This window comes from Pinus tabuliformis, chromosome 2_2 (genome assembly GCF_031772625.1).
Source record: "Pinus tabuliformis cultivar Carrire ecotype Pingquan chromosome 2_2, CPIR1, whole genome shotgun sequence".
NCBI lineage: Eukaryota > Viridiplantae > Streptophyta > Pinopsida > Pinales > Pinaceae > Pinus > Pinus tabuliformis.
Window position 1 is genome coordinate 578,247,363 of NC_142300.1, and position 15,753 is coordinate 578,263,115.

Here is a 15,753-nt window from a genome sequence, read left to right on the forward strand (position 1 = left end):
GACGTGACAACCAATTTGTCACTAGGTCTAGGAATGATCTCCCGAACGCCATTCTTCATGATGGATTGATATTCTTCTTGAATGTAGATGGTTCGGCTTCAATTAACTTTGTCATATATGTAGCAAAGCAAGAATATTGCTTTGGTTTCTTACTTTTCCTGAAGGAACCTTTCGCAGCTTCATGTCCTTCAACATCTTCTGATGTAGCTTTCAACCAATTTGGCCTCTTCCTTGTGGTTGGGACAACCACCGTTTGAATAGTCTCACTTGGTCCTTCTTCTTCGATATTTGTAATAGAGTTTTCATGATGAACTTCTTCTTCTTCAAATATGGGAACTTTTTCGTCATCATAATCAATAGGAATAACCTTTGATTTCTTTTATGCTTGATTTTCATTGAATATGACATCCTTGCTTACTTAAATGTGCCTTCCTTCCTTAATGTAGATTCTATATGCTTTTGAGGAAAGACTATAACCAACAAATATTCCCTTGATACTTGTAGAGTCCAACTTCTTTCACTTGTCTTTTGGAACATGGATATATGTTGGACTTCCAAAGATTCGGAGGTGATCCACACTTAGCTTCTTCCCTGTGAATACTTCTTCGGGTGTAGTATTATCAAGACTCTTATGAGGACTTCTATTTTGAATGTATATGATAGCCATTGCTGCTTCTCCCCATAAGAACTTCGGTAAATCTTGATCAAGGAGCATAGTTCAAATGCCCTGTTCAATTGACCTATTCTTCCTTTCGGCCAATCCATTTTGTTCAGGATAGTAGGGAACAATGACCTCCCTCTTAATACCTACTTCCTTACAATATGCAATCAACTCTTTAGAAGTGTATTCCCTACCATTGTCAGACCTCAAAGATTTTATCTTTCTTTCGGTTAGGTTTTCCATTTCAGCCCTAATCTCCTTGAACTTATCAAAAACTTCATCTTTAGATTTGAGGAGGTAGAGCCATGTCTTCCTAGAATGGTCATCAATGGATGTTACATAGTAAATATGACCTCCAAGTGATTTGTCAGACATGGGTCCACACACATCGGAATGGATGAGGTCTAATATCTCTTTAGACCTAGTTTCACTATTATGAAATGGCTTTCTAGTATGTTTCCCCAAAGAGCATCCCTTGCACACACCTTCATGATCTAACTTCATATTAGGAATACCATGAACCAGTTGACTAAGAGTAGGGATGACCTTGTAATGTAGATGACCATACCTCCTATGCCATAGCTCAATGGGACTTATTTCCATATGAACCAAAGCTTGAGGAGGTGGTGTAATGACCCGATAAAGACTTCCTTCACGAACTCCAATAACCCTAGCTTTATCAATGCTAGAGTCTTTTCCCCAAACCAATACTTTTCCATCAACAAAAGCAATTCTTTCCCCTTTATCTTCTAAACAAGAAATAGAAAGCAAATTCTTTTTCAAACTTGGAACATAGAGAATGTTGTTGAGATGCAGCTTCGATCCATTATCCAGCTTCAATGATGTTGATCCTAGGCCTCTAACAGCATAGCTTTTGTTGTCACCCAATTCCACTGCATGAGAGGATGGCTCCTTTGATAGTGTATGAAGTTGCTTACTTTCACCTGTCATGTGTCTCGATGCTCCACTATCAATGATCCATGCATTGTCATTAGTGAGAGAACCTATAAGGGCAACCAAGAATCTTTGACTCTTGACCTTGTTGAACAAGTAGTAGATGACCTTCTTGATTCAGCCACTAGCGTCCAACAGTGTTGCAACCCATTCTTATGTAGTTCACCATAGAGGGAGAATCCATGCCAACAAAGTGATCTTCGACTCTTCTTGACCTTACCTTTGTTACCTTGTTGGAAAATCAAAGTAATTATATTAGGGTTTGATTCTCCTTTCTTGATAATTACTTGTGAGTGTGTTGGCTTCTTTTACTTCTTTATTCTCTTATCTTTCATCAAGCAATTACCATATTATGTGTGTATGAAGATCAGAAAACAAGAGACAAAAGATATAGGCACTATGCCAGGGCAAAACCCCCCACGAGAGGAAAACCCACTCAAGATAATTCTTCCTTTCAATAGTATTCTTTGAGACTCTTCACCCTAGACTAGGACCAGATTTTCTGTCCACACCAAGTCAACCTCCCAGATCTTCGACCCCTTCCAACAACTTCGACTAGGCAACAACTTACGGCAATAACGAAATCTTAGGAGACTTTGATCTCCCTATCCAGAGCATGAAACAGAGAGAGAGAGGCACCAAAAGTTCGATTTTCTTCCTCTCTATAGACTTCCCCAAAATCACACTTCTTTCGTCCTCCTAGCAACAAACTTCGCACTTCTCCAACTCTTCTTGAGATATCGAACTAGCTTGAGAGATAATGCTCCAAATGACTTTGACCTCCTTGTATATATAGGCTTCTTGCGGGTCGAATTAGGGTCCTTAGGCCGACTTGATCTCTCTTAGGCCGACTTGATGTGGAGGGTACATAATTCATATTTGACTCGATACTAAACCTTTTTACATGATTCAAAATCCCAAGAAGGGTCTCTTTGAATGTACAATGACTCTATAAACTCAATATTAATCCTAGGAGTTCACAATTGGGACTTTGACTAATATAATGATGACCCAAGCATGAAACCCATGCTTTAATATGTCATTGTTACAATAATAAAATTATTTTCTTTATTCTTTTGACAAGTACATTAATGAAGATTGAACATAGTTACATTTTCTAAAAAGGGGGTAGATAGTTCCAAGGAGAAAAGTGTGATCTTCATTGCATACGTTGCAATAGAGATGGACATGATGCATCCACATGTAAGTTGCGTTGGGATAGAATTGAGCAGGAAAGAAATGAAGCCAAAGGTAAAACCAATGACAAAGGGAAAGGTAAAGCACCAATCCGCTCACTATGTTGTGGCACATTGTAATATTGGAGTAACTAAAGACTTGTTTAATGCTTCACTTGCTTCTTGGAAAAATGATTGGTTGCTTGGGTCAAGAGCAATTTGCCACGACTTTTAGAATTTTTTTTTTTGAAGAATTTACTAACAATGTTGATGGAGCAGTGTACTTTGCAGATAAGTCAAAACTCAAGCCATCAGGGCTTGGCACAATCAGGCTCAAACTGCCTGGTCTTCTAGACTTTCTTTTGCATGATGTTTTATGTCTCTCGGAGTTGAGGAGAAACTTGCTGCCTTTGGTCCACATCCGCTAGTGAGGACATTCCATTCATATGTTTGATGGCAAGGTTGAGGTCAAAAAAGCATCAAATTGCTCACTTTTCATGACGGGGATAGAAGAAGAAAGACTTCTGGCACTGCAAGGTACCTCTGCTCGTGCATAAAACTTCTCATACAGTTCTCATTATGATGAAGGTACATTTCCATCAAGTCTTTTATGGCATGCTAGATTTGGACACTTGAATTATGACAACCTTCATATGTTGAAGAAAAGTGGTGTTACTGGTTTGCCTACAATTCCTAGGAAACTTAAGCAATGTGATGCTTGTATCTTAGGAAAGCACAACAAACAATCTTTTCATGATTCACATTCCAGAGCACATAGAAAACTTGAACTTATTCATTCAAACTTATGTGGCCCAATGCCCGTTCCTTCTGTAAATGGAAATAAATATATGATGAAATTTATTGATGACTACACCAGAATGTGTTGGGTTTATTTATTGAAGAACAAATCTGATGATTTTCAAACATTCAAGAACTTTCATGCATGGATTGAAAATGATGCACAATCTCATATTGGCTCTATTCACACTGATAATGGAAAAGAATACACTTCAAATGAATTTGAAAACTATCTTCGCTAGCATGGGATCAAACATCAAAGAACTGTGCCTTATAATCCCCGACAGAACGAAGTAGTCGAAAGAATGAACAGGACAATCTTAAATATGGTACGTTCCATGATGTTTTTCAAGAATGTAAAATTGATGTTTTGGGCTGATGCAGTTCTATGTGTTGTGTATATAAAGAATAGGTGTCCATCTAATGCTATTAAAAACAAGACTCCTTATGAAATGTGTTATGGCCACATTCTTTCGATAAAGCATCTCAAGGTCTTTGGTTTCACTTGTTATGCCTTGATACCTAAGGAACAAAGAAACAAACTTGGTGTGAAGAGTCGTAAGTGTATCTTCTTGGGGTATTCAAATACTTCCAAAGCATACCGTCTTTATGATGAAGTTAATAAGAAGTTTGTAGTATCTAGAGATGTGATATTTCTTGAACCTTCCAAGGCTGACAATGTTGTTGAGCGGTAGCTTGATTACTTGGATAGGTTCGAACATGGCAAGTCTTTTCAAGAATTTGATAATGAGATTCCACATCTTGAAGGGGGGATTCCTATACTGGATCAATATGTGGAATATTCTTCTGAAGCACTCACTCCCCACATGAAGCTCCAACCACTGATGACACTTTGAATGATGTGATTGACAGAATTGGGAGACTGAATCTTGATTTAGCCCCAACTCAGTTAATTGAGCAGCGTGTGCCATCTCAAAGAGGTCCTCCAAAACGGCTGACAAAGACACTTGAAAGTGTTCATTCTAATGAGGTTGGAAAGACAGGAATAAGAAATTCAACTAGGCAAAATGGAGGTGATGTAAACGATTCTGATTCACCTATTGATATGGATGTTTCTTATGATTGTGAACTGAATTTGTCTACAGATTTTGAATCAACTTGAAGCCTCTTCTCATGCTGAATGGAAAGAAGCAATGCAAAAAGAATATGATGCCTTGATAAAGAATGGCACTTGGAAGCTGGTTGATCCTCCATTGGGAACCAAACCAATAGGCTGCAAGTGGGTCTACAAGAACAAGTATAAAGTTGATGGCTCACTTGACAAGCACAAACCCAACCTCGTGGCAAAAGGTTTTGCACAGAAGGAAGGGGTTGACTATGAGGAGACTTTTGCCCCCATAGAAAAATGGGCTACCATCCGGACACTCTTTGCCTTGGCAACTCAGAACGGTTGGAAATTCCATCAAAGGGATGTAAAAACTGCTTTCTTGAATGGAGATCTAAAAGATAATATTTTTATGTCCCAGTCAGAAGGATTTGTTCTGAAGGGTCAAGAACATAAAGTATGCAAGCTTGTAAAATCCTTGTATTGCCTCAAGCAAGCACCATGAGCCTTGTACGAGAAGTTAACGGAGCATCTTCTGAAACTGAACTTCAAACATTATGATCTTGATGATGCAACTTTGTTTGTCAATAAAGTTGGCAAAACAATTGTATATCTTGTGGTGTATGTGGATAATCTTATGATGACAGGGAAAAGTGAGAGCTATATTGCATCCATAAAGAAGGAATTGAGGAAAGGTTTTTAAATGACAGACTTGGGGTATGTTCACTATTATCTTGGTATTGAAGTAACTCAACATCCGAAGTTTATATTCCTCTCTCAGAAGAAGTACATTGGAGATCTGTTGAACAAGTTTGGCATGGCTGAGTGCAATCCTTTGACTACTCCAATGGAACAGAACTTAAAGTTCACATCCACTGAAGGAAAAGAATTTGAGGATGCAACAAAGTATAGACAGCTTGTAGGAAGTCTCCACTACATGACTACTACCAGAATAGACATTTCCTTTCTGTTGGAATCCTCTCTAGGTTTATGCAAAAGCCTTGTGAGGGACATTGGTCTGCTGCGAAAAGAGTTCTAAAGTACTTGAAGGGAACTCAAGACTTTGGACTTAAGTATACACAGGTGGGCGACTTCAGCTTGATTGGATACTCTGATTCAAACTTCGATGGAGATAAAGAAACTGGGGTATCTACTTCAGGTTATGCTATGAGTCTTGGATCAAGAGCTGTCTCATGGGGTCACACAAACAATCATTTCCAATAGATTCCACAACAGAGGCAGAATATGTGGCAGCAACAGAAGAAACAAAGGAAATTGTGTGGCTCAGGAAAATTCTGGAAGATTTGCAGGTGAAACAAGTGCATTCAACTCCACTCATGATTGACAACACTTTTGCAATAAATTTGGCCAAGAACCCAAAGTTCCATGATCGAACGAAGCACATCAATACAAAATACCATTTGATTCAACATCATGTTGAGGCCAAGACGATCCATCTACACCATTGTTCCACAGCTGAGTAGATTGCAAACATCTTCACCAAAGCGCTTGGAAGAGAAAAGTTCGAAAGATTCAGAATGATGCTTGGACTCACCAACATCCCTTCAAATTAAGGGGGGAATGTTGACACCTAATCCTTGGGATTCGCTGAATATGTGTAAAATAATGTAAATAGAAAATAAGGAGAGTTGGAATATGAAGAGACACTGGGAGATGAAGCCCAAGAGTCTCTCCCTCCAAATATATATCTATGATCAACCATAATGCACAAACACAATTCATAACATTCTTAGATGCACCAGAATCTAACATGCAATTGTGAAGTAATCTATCATTTATGTTCAAAGTAAGAAAGAATGGCTCATGATTTTCATTAGTCATATAATAGTTGATATCCTTTAACTTAATTTCTTCGTCTTGATGATTATTTTCACCATCTTTTTGTTGAAGCATACCCAAAGCCTTGAGGAAAGATGCCCTTTGAGATGGAATCTTTAAAAGCTCAAGTACAGGGGCAGGCATTTTAATATTATTTATCCATGCGGCCCAATCCATGTTTAAACCAAATTTGTATCCTTCAGTGGGAACTTGTTTATTCTGACTTTTACCCTTCCTTTGACATGAATAGCCCTTACTCTTTGCAAGTTCTAGAACTTGTTCCTGAGTCGGTGTATCACCATATGTCTTAGTAATGGGGTCTTTTTCTTCATCGAATGTGTTTATTGCAAAGGCTGAAGAAATCATATTAGCGTATTGAATTTCACTTGATTCACTTTGACTTGCATTATTACTTTGTTGATACCCACTTTCTTCTAAGATTCTTCTAGCAAAGGCACATGTACTCTCTTCATGAAAACTGTCACAAGGTCTGCAGAAAGGGATAGATTCAGGCAAACTCAAGTGGTGTAGGAGGCTTTTGATCGTTTGAGGAATTCCTTTTTAGCCACTGATTGTTGTTGTTACCCCTGTTATTATTATTGTTCTGGGGGGCATACTCTGCATTTGCATCCTGGTATTCCTTTCCATTTGTATTAGTTGATTATGCATGTCACTTATTTGCTTGGCATGTTTAATTTCCATTTCTTTAACCAATCGGGTTAATTCCTTTATTGTTTCTGACTCTTCTTTAACTTTAACAGGACCTCTTTCATAACCAGGGATTTTTGACTTTCCTGAAGCCCTTTTATCCTTCTCTAACTCTTCAACTGTGTTTTGGGCATCAACTAAAGTGACAGGGTGAGCCTGTCTTATTTCATACTGCACTTCTACATGATAAGCCTCAAGGTATGTTTCTAAGACTGTCTTGTCAGGAGGCTTATAATCCTGAGTCATATCCCTTAACAGTTTGTTGAACCTCTGGTTAAATTCTACCACTGTTTCATTTTCTTTCTTCTTAATGGTATTGAATTCCTTTACCAAATATTTTCCTTCCCTCCTATCCCCATATTTGTCTCTGAATGCGTTGAGGAGGGTTCCCAGAGAGTCAAAGGAATTATCGGCCTTGTCGTGAAACCAATCAAGTGCATTACCTTCCAATGATAAGACAAATAATTTTATCCTGACATCTTCATGATTATAGTCCGTAGAATGAGCATATCTTTGGATGAACACAATGAACTTCTTTATATGCTCTTCAGCGTTGATAACATTATTTCCGTCAAAGATTGGCAATCTGTTCATAGTTGACTCATTCAGCAAATCATGTGGATACCCCTAGATGTTTGCAAAGTTGCAAGGCTCATAGAAGTCACCCATGATATCTTGATTTGGTGGATTGATGAAAAGTAGATGGAGGTCAAGGAGAGCTTCATGTCTGAGTAAATTTAAACGATCTCTAGAATGTAACTTGTCTAACCGAGCTCTTAGTATGTTTTTTAGGATCGGTAGTGGGGTTAACCAGGTTACCAGGATTCCTCCTAGAGTACGTTCTTGTGAATGGATGAATAAGTGGAGTCGCCACCCAAACAAGAAACCAACCTAAATGTCTAAGTGCTAAATGTGAAAATGAACAAGAGGAGAGGATTAGTGAGAGGAAAAATGATAAGGTGATGAGAAGATGAAAAATGATGAGAGAAAGGTGCCAAAAATGTTGTGGCATTTGATGAAATAAGGGATGAAGGATGAAAGATTGCAAGATTATGGAGATTATGTAAAGCCAAGGTCCAATAAATTGGTCCTCGACAATGACGCCAGAAAATGTGGCATTGGCGAGATAAATGGAAAGATGGAATATGATAATGATAATGTCGTTAACCCCGGCAACAAGACAAACTCGCCCCGACGACAGCGCCAGAAAACCTCCCCCAATCTTGCTGGTTGCACCTTGTACACTCCTTATGGCCTTCGTTGTTATCTATTGTTGCGGTTTTGTGATTCACTGCCAATTGGGTATCCTCGTGGCCCGATGCCATTGACAACGACCACATCTACATCCTAACTTGGACACCTAATTCCTTCGACAAAACTTGCCGCTTTCTTTGCCCTGGCAACACTGATATGATGACCTTGTACATGTCCTATCGACGGTTGCCCTTGGCTTGATGGCCCCTCATGCTATCATTGTGCATTGGCCTTGATGATTCTGTGCCCATCTTTGCCACAGTCTTCTTCTCACCTATGCCTTGTCAGTTTATCTTGGTGACACCCACTACAACCATCCTTGCAAATGTCCCAATAGTCCACGCTTTTGACGTCACTGTGCCTGACGGTGGCTGACTTATCCCCATATGTGACAAGACTCTACTGTGACCAGGCCTATGCACCTACGTGGGGGTTGGGTCTGTTAACCAATGGTTCTTCTACTAGTTGTCGCTCGAGTTCTCCAAACAATGCTACAGTCAACCCTTTCCTGGCTGCCTGTACCCCACCGCCTCTCACTCTTCCTAATCCACACTATTGTTGCAACTGCCTTTTGGTTCTAGTCAGCAACCTTTCATGTGCCCTCTGCCACAACCAAATCTTTGTGTGTGTGCTTGCCTCCTGTCGCTGCTTACTATTAGTCTCTAGTCTTAGTGGTGGTGGAGTGCTTACGACTGGATCAACCACATTGGGCTTGGAAACTTTGTTGTTGGCTTAGTTCTTTCTTTGCAATTGCCTCATATTCCCTGTGCATGGCCCGTTGGCCTCCGTGATTGTCCTCGTTGCTCCTCTATTTGCCTACTAGTCGGCTGTCGACATCCCTTGTGTGCGGTTAGCTTATCGGCCACTTTTGCTGACGACCCACTCAACTGCCAAACCCCCCCTTTCTTTTCTTTTTTCTTTTTCTACTTTTTCAAATTTTAATCTTTAGCAGAAAAAATATTTCTCTGGCCTCCATTTTCTCAACGCGCAATTACACCATACCACTATACAATGTTTTTTTTGTTGGTCGTTGTATGTCTGACTCTGGTTCTCAGCCCACTTAAAAAAGATAAAAAAATTACGCTTTGTACAATCACAGTTGATCCTGGTTCTAGTGATCCCTATATGATCTTGGCTTCCTACGTGATTTAGAAATCAGATTTCAAAGTTTCAAAGTTCTAATACCATGTTAAATTTTCCTTTAGCCTAGCACTGGACAATTTATTAAGCTAGTAGATTGCATATCTAATAAATAAATGCATGATAAGTTCTCAACACAATTGGCAGAAGCAAAATTACACCAATCTCAATTACAAGTGACACAAACATATTTTGCCCAATCAACAGTTCTTCATTAATAACTTAAAATCTCCCTGGGCTCCTGTATTGGGATAATGGCCAATTGAGAAATTACAATTACAACATACCCTAGATCTGATCCAATAAATCAGGCCGTAGATTTGATCAACTTGAGTATCACACTCCTCACTTGAGAAAATCCCTCTCTCAATGGCTAGTGTTGCTATATAGTGTGTCTTTCACCTCCTCTTAGCCTTGCTTTTATAACTTCGGAATGAGCTAAATCTCTAACCCTAATCTCCAAAGTGATTGACAACCAAGATTAGATTTTGCCTCACTTCATATCAATAGTTGAGGTTAAAACAGTCACTAAAATAAATTACTTTACTTTTCCTAAGTTTCTTTAGATCAATTAGCCAACATAATTAATTATGTGCTTACGTTAGACTTAGGCTAAGTTACATTAGCAACTTGCTTATGCTTGAGCAAGTATCCCAAGGAGACTTTGGGTGACTTCTCCATGCTTAGACACTCAGATATGTGCAAAGTACCTACCCGAGCTACAAACATCAACACAATTAAATATCCTAAAATATTTGAAATATAAATAAATCTATTTAGGGTATATATATATTTATATTGAATAAAATATATGAAAAAATAATAGTATGAATTATTACAAATGAGGGCCCATATAAATACTTAAGCAGGGGTGATTTTTCACCCAGAGATGTGTCCTATCATTAAGGAGTCCCTTCATAAATTAATAATAATTATTATTATTATTTATACTATAAATATTTATATTTATTACACCCTCTTAGATATCACTTGGTTGCAAGCTTGCCTAGCTTCGAAGACAGTATCAAAAAGTGGATAAGGTGAACAAATGAATTGAAAATGTGATCGAAACAATTCTTTGATCTTGGAGATATCTTCATCAATTACCCATCGTCCCAACAATTTGCGCTTTAAATAGTCGAAGTAGAATTTAGAGTCTACATCCTCTTCTTTGATCCATTGCAAGCGAGGGTCAGAAACAGCTTGAAGTTCAAATATTCTTTGAGGAGAAACTGCACAATGCCTCGCTCCAACAGGAAGCAGCGTAGGGGGAGATGGTCGTCCACAGCATAGTTTTAAAATTCGGCCGTTTCGAAACCGAAACGGCCGAGTTGATCCGTTTCGTTGCCCTCAGAAGTGACTCGGTAGAAGAAACGGTTCGTTTGGCCGAGTCAGCCATGACTCGGCCGAGTCACTAAATGACTCAGCCGAGTCATGGCTGACTCGGCCAACTCGGCCGTTTCCATACTGACTCGGCCGAGTCACAAACAGCAGCCCTTAACCCCAGTAAAACAACGATTTAACAATTTTTTAATGATTTTTTAAGGTGTTTGCTGATTGGTTTGGACTCCAATGTGTTTTATGAATTAGTTAAATGTTATTTGGGGTCCATTTCCCCCTCCCAAACCCTATTTAACACACTCAAATGCTCTGTACTATTGATATGCTATTCAAATTTCATGGTAATGTTAAATTCTTAAAGTAAAAGTGACATTCTCCTTAATCTTCATTTTCATCCTTTTACTTAAATTTTTAACATTACCATGAAATGACTCAGGATGTTTGAGAGTGGTTTCAGCCTCATTGGATTTCATATGGAGAAAGTAGAATTTTAGATTTCATTCAAAATCCAGCAAACTTATCAGTTTTTCAGGATTTCAGGATTGGAGGATTGCAATGTTTCCATTGAATTTTGTCATGTATTAGGGTATGGAACTCGTATTTAATCAAGAGCACCAATCCCTCTATGTACCTTGATGTTAGTGACATTGGTTGTCGAACTCCTCTGGGATTCGCTCCCAAACCAGGAGCTTCTGAAAATGTCGCTCCCGCTCCCGTTTTCGCTCTCGCTCCCCACTTTCGCTCCTGCTCCCAAGTAACACTGAGCCAGATGATGTTGGCAACTCTAGCAGTAGCCACTAGCCAGTAGTACTGGTCACAGACTTTTGTTGTAGAGGCCATTTATAGCCTCCTTGGTTATGTGTTTTTGTTTTGATCTCTATATCATCATCGTGTATGTATTGGACAATGCACTGGGTGCCATTTTGATATAATGGATATATTCATGAGCCTACTTTGATCATATGTTGTCTTCTATCTATATTCTTTAAAATTATGTGTTTTTATAAAAAATAAATATTTAATGTTTTTTTTACAACGACCGAGTCATTGAAATCGAGCCGGCCGAGTCGATACCGAGTCGGAGTCGACCCTTGGCCGAGTCGGAGTCGGAGTCGGAGTTTTAAAACTATGGTCCACAGAGAGGTGACATGGAATATTATTAATCAATTTTACAGCTAACTGTAAGTTAATGCCAGTTTAAAAGGTAATGTACTTACAGTAGCATAATTGTGATTAGTAGTCTTATTTGCAAAGAAGCCACATGTTAAGTTTGGCATGGAGTAATATCCAAGTTGGCTCATTGTAGTTGGTTCAAGATCTCAAAATATGAGTCCTATAGTATCCATGCTTTCTATAAAAACATAGACAGAATCTCTTCTGGAGAGAAGCCCATGTATGCTTGGATTGAAGTATCTTTGGTAACCTTAAGCTTATATTATATAGTGTTATCTCTTATTGTACTATTGGGACATAGTATATTTATTATTTTCTGTACGTGTTTTCCACAGAGGTTGCGACAATACCATCTCCGATAACCAGAAAGTAGCTAGTATTAAAGGCTAGCTTAGGGCTTAGTGTTCAAGAGAAATGGCTCCAACTTATCCATATTTACTCCAGATAAATGTTTTTCAAATGGTTTCATAACTTTTCTCTATCAAGTAGAAGATATGCTCACGAACTTATTGGTTTTAGCAAATGTCAATATCAGCATTTGAAATCTGCATGGAGACTCAGTTTCCAGATTCAGTTTTCACTGAGTGTACCAATGAAATTCAGGCTGTATTGTGTTATTGTTTTTTTATCTGATCCGGCTTGCCTGATTCTGGTGCTTCAAAACAAGCATTGTGAAATTAGCTGTTCTGGTAGCCCTTAGTTCGTCAGTTAAAACTGCTACTGACCTACCAACCTTAAGTTAACTATGTTCCAGAATATGCAGTTACCATTTACCCAAGTGGAAGCTTTATTTGCATCTTCTTGCAAACTTGAATGCATGGCACATACTTATATAATTAAAGTGGACATATCAAAATTCTTTCTTATATCATAAAAGGAAATATTTATTATCTACGTGTAATTTAATGTATCTTCTTCATATGCATATATTTGCAGTATACAGTGAAGAATCTTCGGTTCGCAATGACTGTTGAACCAGAAAATGAAAGGATCAAGCAAAAACTTAACTGGGCTGAGCAACAGCGGAAGGAGAACAAGCCCACTGTGCCATCGACCATTCAAGATGAGCTGGAGAGTAATCCTTTCATGCGGGTGGATCGTCTAGAGCTAAAGGTAGTTTGTAAGCAAAACAAATAATTATTCGCATGCAATTCTGGGAAGCATGAGATTTTCTGCAGTTCATTTAATTGGTCCTTTACATTCAGTATATAGGAAAATTGAATTTCTGAGGAATTATTTGGAAGATTCTGTAGCTGCCGGAGACTTTTTAGTCCAGGAAAGCAAAAGCTGGACACCTATTTTCCTAACAAATTGAAATGGTTTGATCTGCAGGATCTTGTAGGCCATAACTCTCCTGTTCATGTCCTGGGAGAAATAAGGCAAATGAAGGATAACTGGAGAGGTTAAGACTTAAAATAGTGATTTATCATTTTTGTAAATATATTCCTTTGATGTAGACAATAGACGAACCACAAGAAAATGTCAAGAGATACGAAACAAATTCGTCTTAGACATCAGCTGACATATGACAGTGTAAGTATTGTAAAACAGTGATTTCTTACTCTACTTATCCGTAGCCTAGCCTCAGGAAGATTTCCTAATTTAACATTAATAAGCTGTGGGACCTAATATGTAATGTCTGTGGATATTTTAGGAGCTTATTCCGTTTGCTATGTGGAACTCTTATAGTTCAGTGTACCTGAAATACCCCCTTGATACAAACAAGATATATTTTGGTGAAACTGAGATATGCTTGCTAGTTTGCCACTGGAAATTTCAAGTGCTCATTTCTTGTATAATGAAAGAACATAGAAATGAATCTCATTAGTTTTCTGTCCGATAGGATAAAATACAAAATTTTCACATGTTACTGACATCCCCTAACCTAGTTGCCTGACTATTATCAAATATGACAAAGTAGATCATTGTCTTAGACAACACGCAGATGGCTTAATTGTCCACAACAGAGAGGTAAGAGTTCAATTTTCCAAGAAATGCCTGAGCAATTATCTTAAATGACAGCATGTCATTCAACGGAAGTGCTTTATCAATTATCACCAACACTGGCATAAGTCATGTCAGATATAAAACCATGTTGGAAACGGGCTTCCTTTATAGGATATGTTCTACTGCCAATAAGACATGCACATGGGTTTCCGTTATAGGATATGTTCTATTTTCAGTAATTTCATTGGATTGTCAGTATAATTGCCAATCCAAATTTTGAAAGTGTCTGCCTTCCCCAAAGTAACTTTCAAACATGTTATGACACTTTCGGAGTTTCCATGACCACATAATATATTATTCTGTCTGACCTAGTTGATAACACAGATAGTTTGAGGTACTTTTGCTAATGTATTGTGCAATGAGAGTTCAACTGATCCCATGTGCTGTAGTGCAACATAAGCAACTCAAAGACCTGTTCATCTGTTGGAATTCCCAAATGACTTCATGTGCACAGTAATTCATTTTGCATCAATGGAACCAAAGTACAGTATATTCGGTGCAGAAAAACTCAAATTGTAAGTTGAATAAATCTGTTTAAAGATGCTTGATGCATAATTTTCCTTTCTATGAGTCACAGACTGGATAGCACAGCATCATTCTGTCAAAAATACAGAAATTTTTACCATCCTGACTATGTAATATAACTGGCAATATAGAGACACAAAAACATCTGTAACAAGACGGGTAAATATCTGAGAGCACATAATTTTTCACAAATCCATGAAAATGTGTGCCCTTTTGAATGTAAATGAAAGGACCAGTGCTTTACATTTGTATAAATTCCAGAGTTTTTTAGATTGATGCTTCCTTGAGTGTAAACTTGTAAAGAAACAAGGATACACGTTGAGCTCAAAATATGTTACTTTGTATTTTTTTCGAAGTGTTGCAATGTGCGCTAGTTGATTTTTGCTTTGGATATTTTGATGAGGAATCTCTTCAATAATTTTTTTTAAATATTTGACTTAAATAATTTACTTTATATGTTAGCAATTATAATTTTTTTTTTTTGTTTGAAAATTTTGAGGAACCTTGGCAAATCTTTATAATCCTAAAAATGATGACTGAAAATTTTGCAATTTTTTTGTAAATTCCGAAGGATTTAAACTATTTTATTGAAAAAATGACTATTTTCCAGTAAATTAATTGTATCCTTGTAAGTTTGGATGGTATTAATTTTGGGTCGATACCTTTTCTGGAAAATAATTGGAAATTTTAGTCAAATGGTAGATACTAGCCCTTAAATCCTCGCTGATTGTAGCTCTTTGTGAACTGGGTCATTTATGCTACACTTCCTTTTGCAGTTATCTCTTCCATTGTATACTGCTCCATTTGCACATTTTTAATTGGTCTCATCCCTAATACGAGAGGTGGTCAATGCAATTCCTTGGCCTACAAAACTATAGAGTCCTAAAACATATGGTATGGATTGTATGGGAGCATATAAGTTTCAGCCTTTTTCTGATCTATGTCTGTAATAGAGATGATCCATAGCAGAACGAGTCTTGTTACTCTTCATATCAGCAGGAGTACATACATTTTTTCACTTGCATTATCACCATAAGCCCAAAGTCATAAGTCAAAATCCTTTTGAAAAACATGTGAATATTTATATGGCCTAACAAACTAATCATGCAAGA

At 37.9% G+C, this 15,753-nt stretch overlaps 1 protein-coding gene across 1 annotated transcript in view; it reads left to right on the forward strand.

Annotated features, from left to right (window-relative positions):
• GLY2 (Metallo-hydrolase/oxidoreductase superfamily protein) overlaps window positions 1–13,851 on the forward strand; it is a 161,707-nt gene extending 147,856 nt beyond the window's left edge. Inside the window, exons 6-7 of the mRNA XM_089404966.1 lie at window positions 13,046–13,222; window positions 13,442–13,851. Coding sequence (XP_089261092.1) covers window positions 13,046–13,222; window positions 13,442–13,516 — 252 coding nt within the window. The 3' untranslated portion in view covers window positions 13,517–13,851. The remainder of the gene's footprint in view (window positions 1–13,045; window positions 13,223–13,441) is intronic.
• Window positions 13,852–15,753: the final 1,902 nt, after the last annotated feature.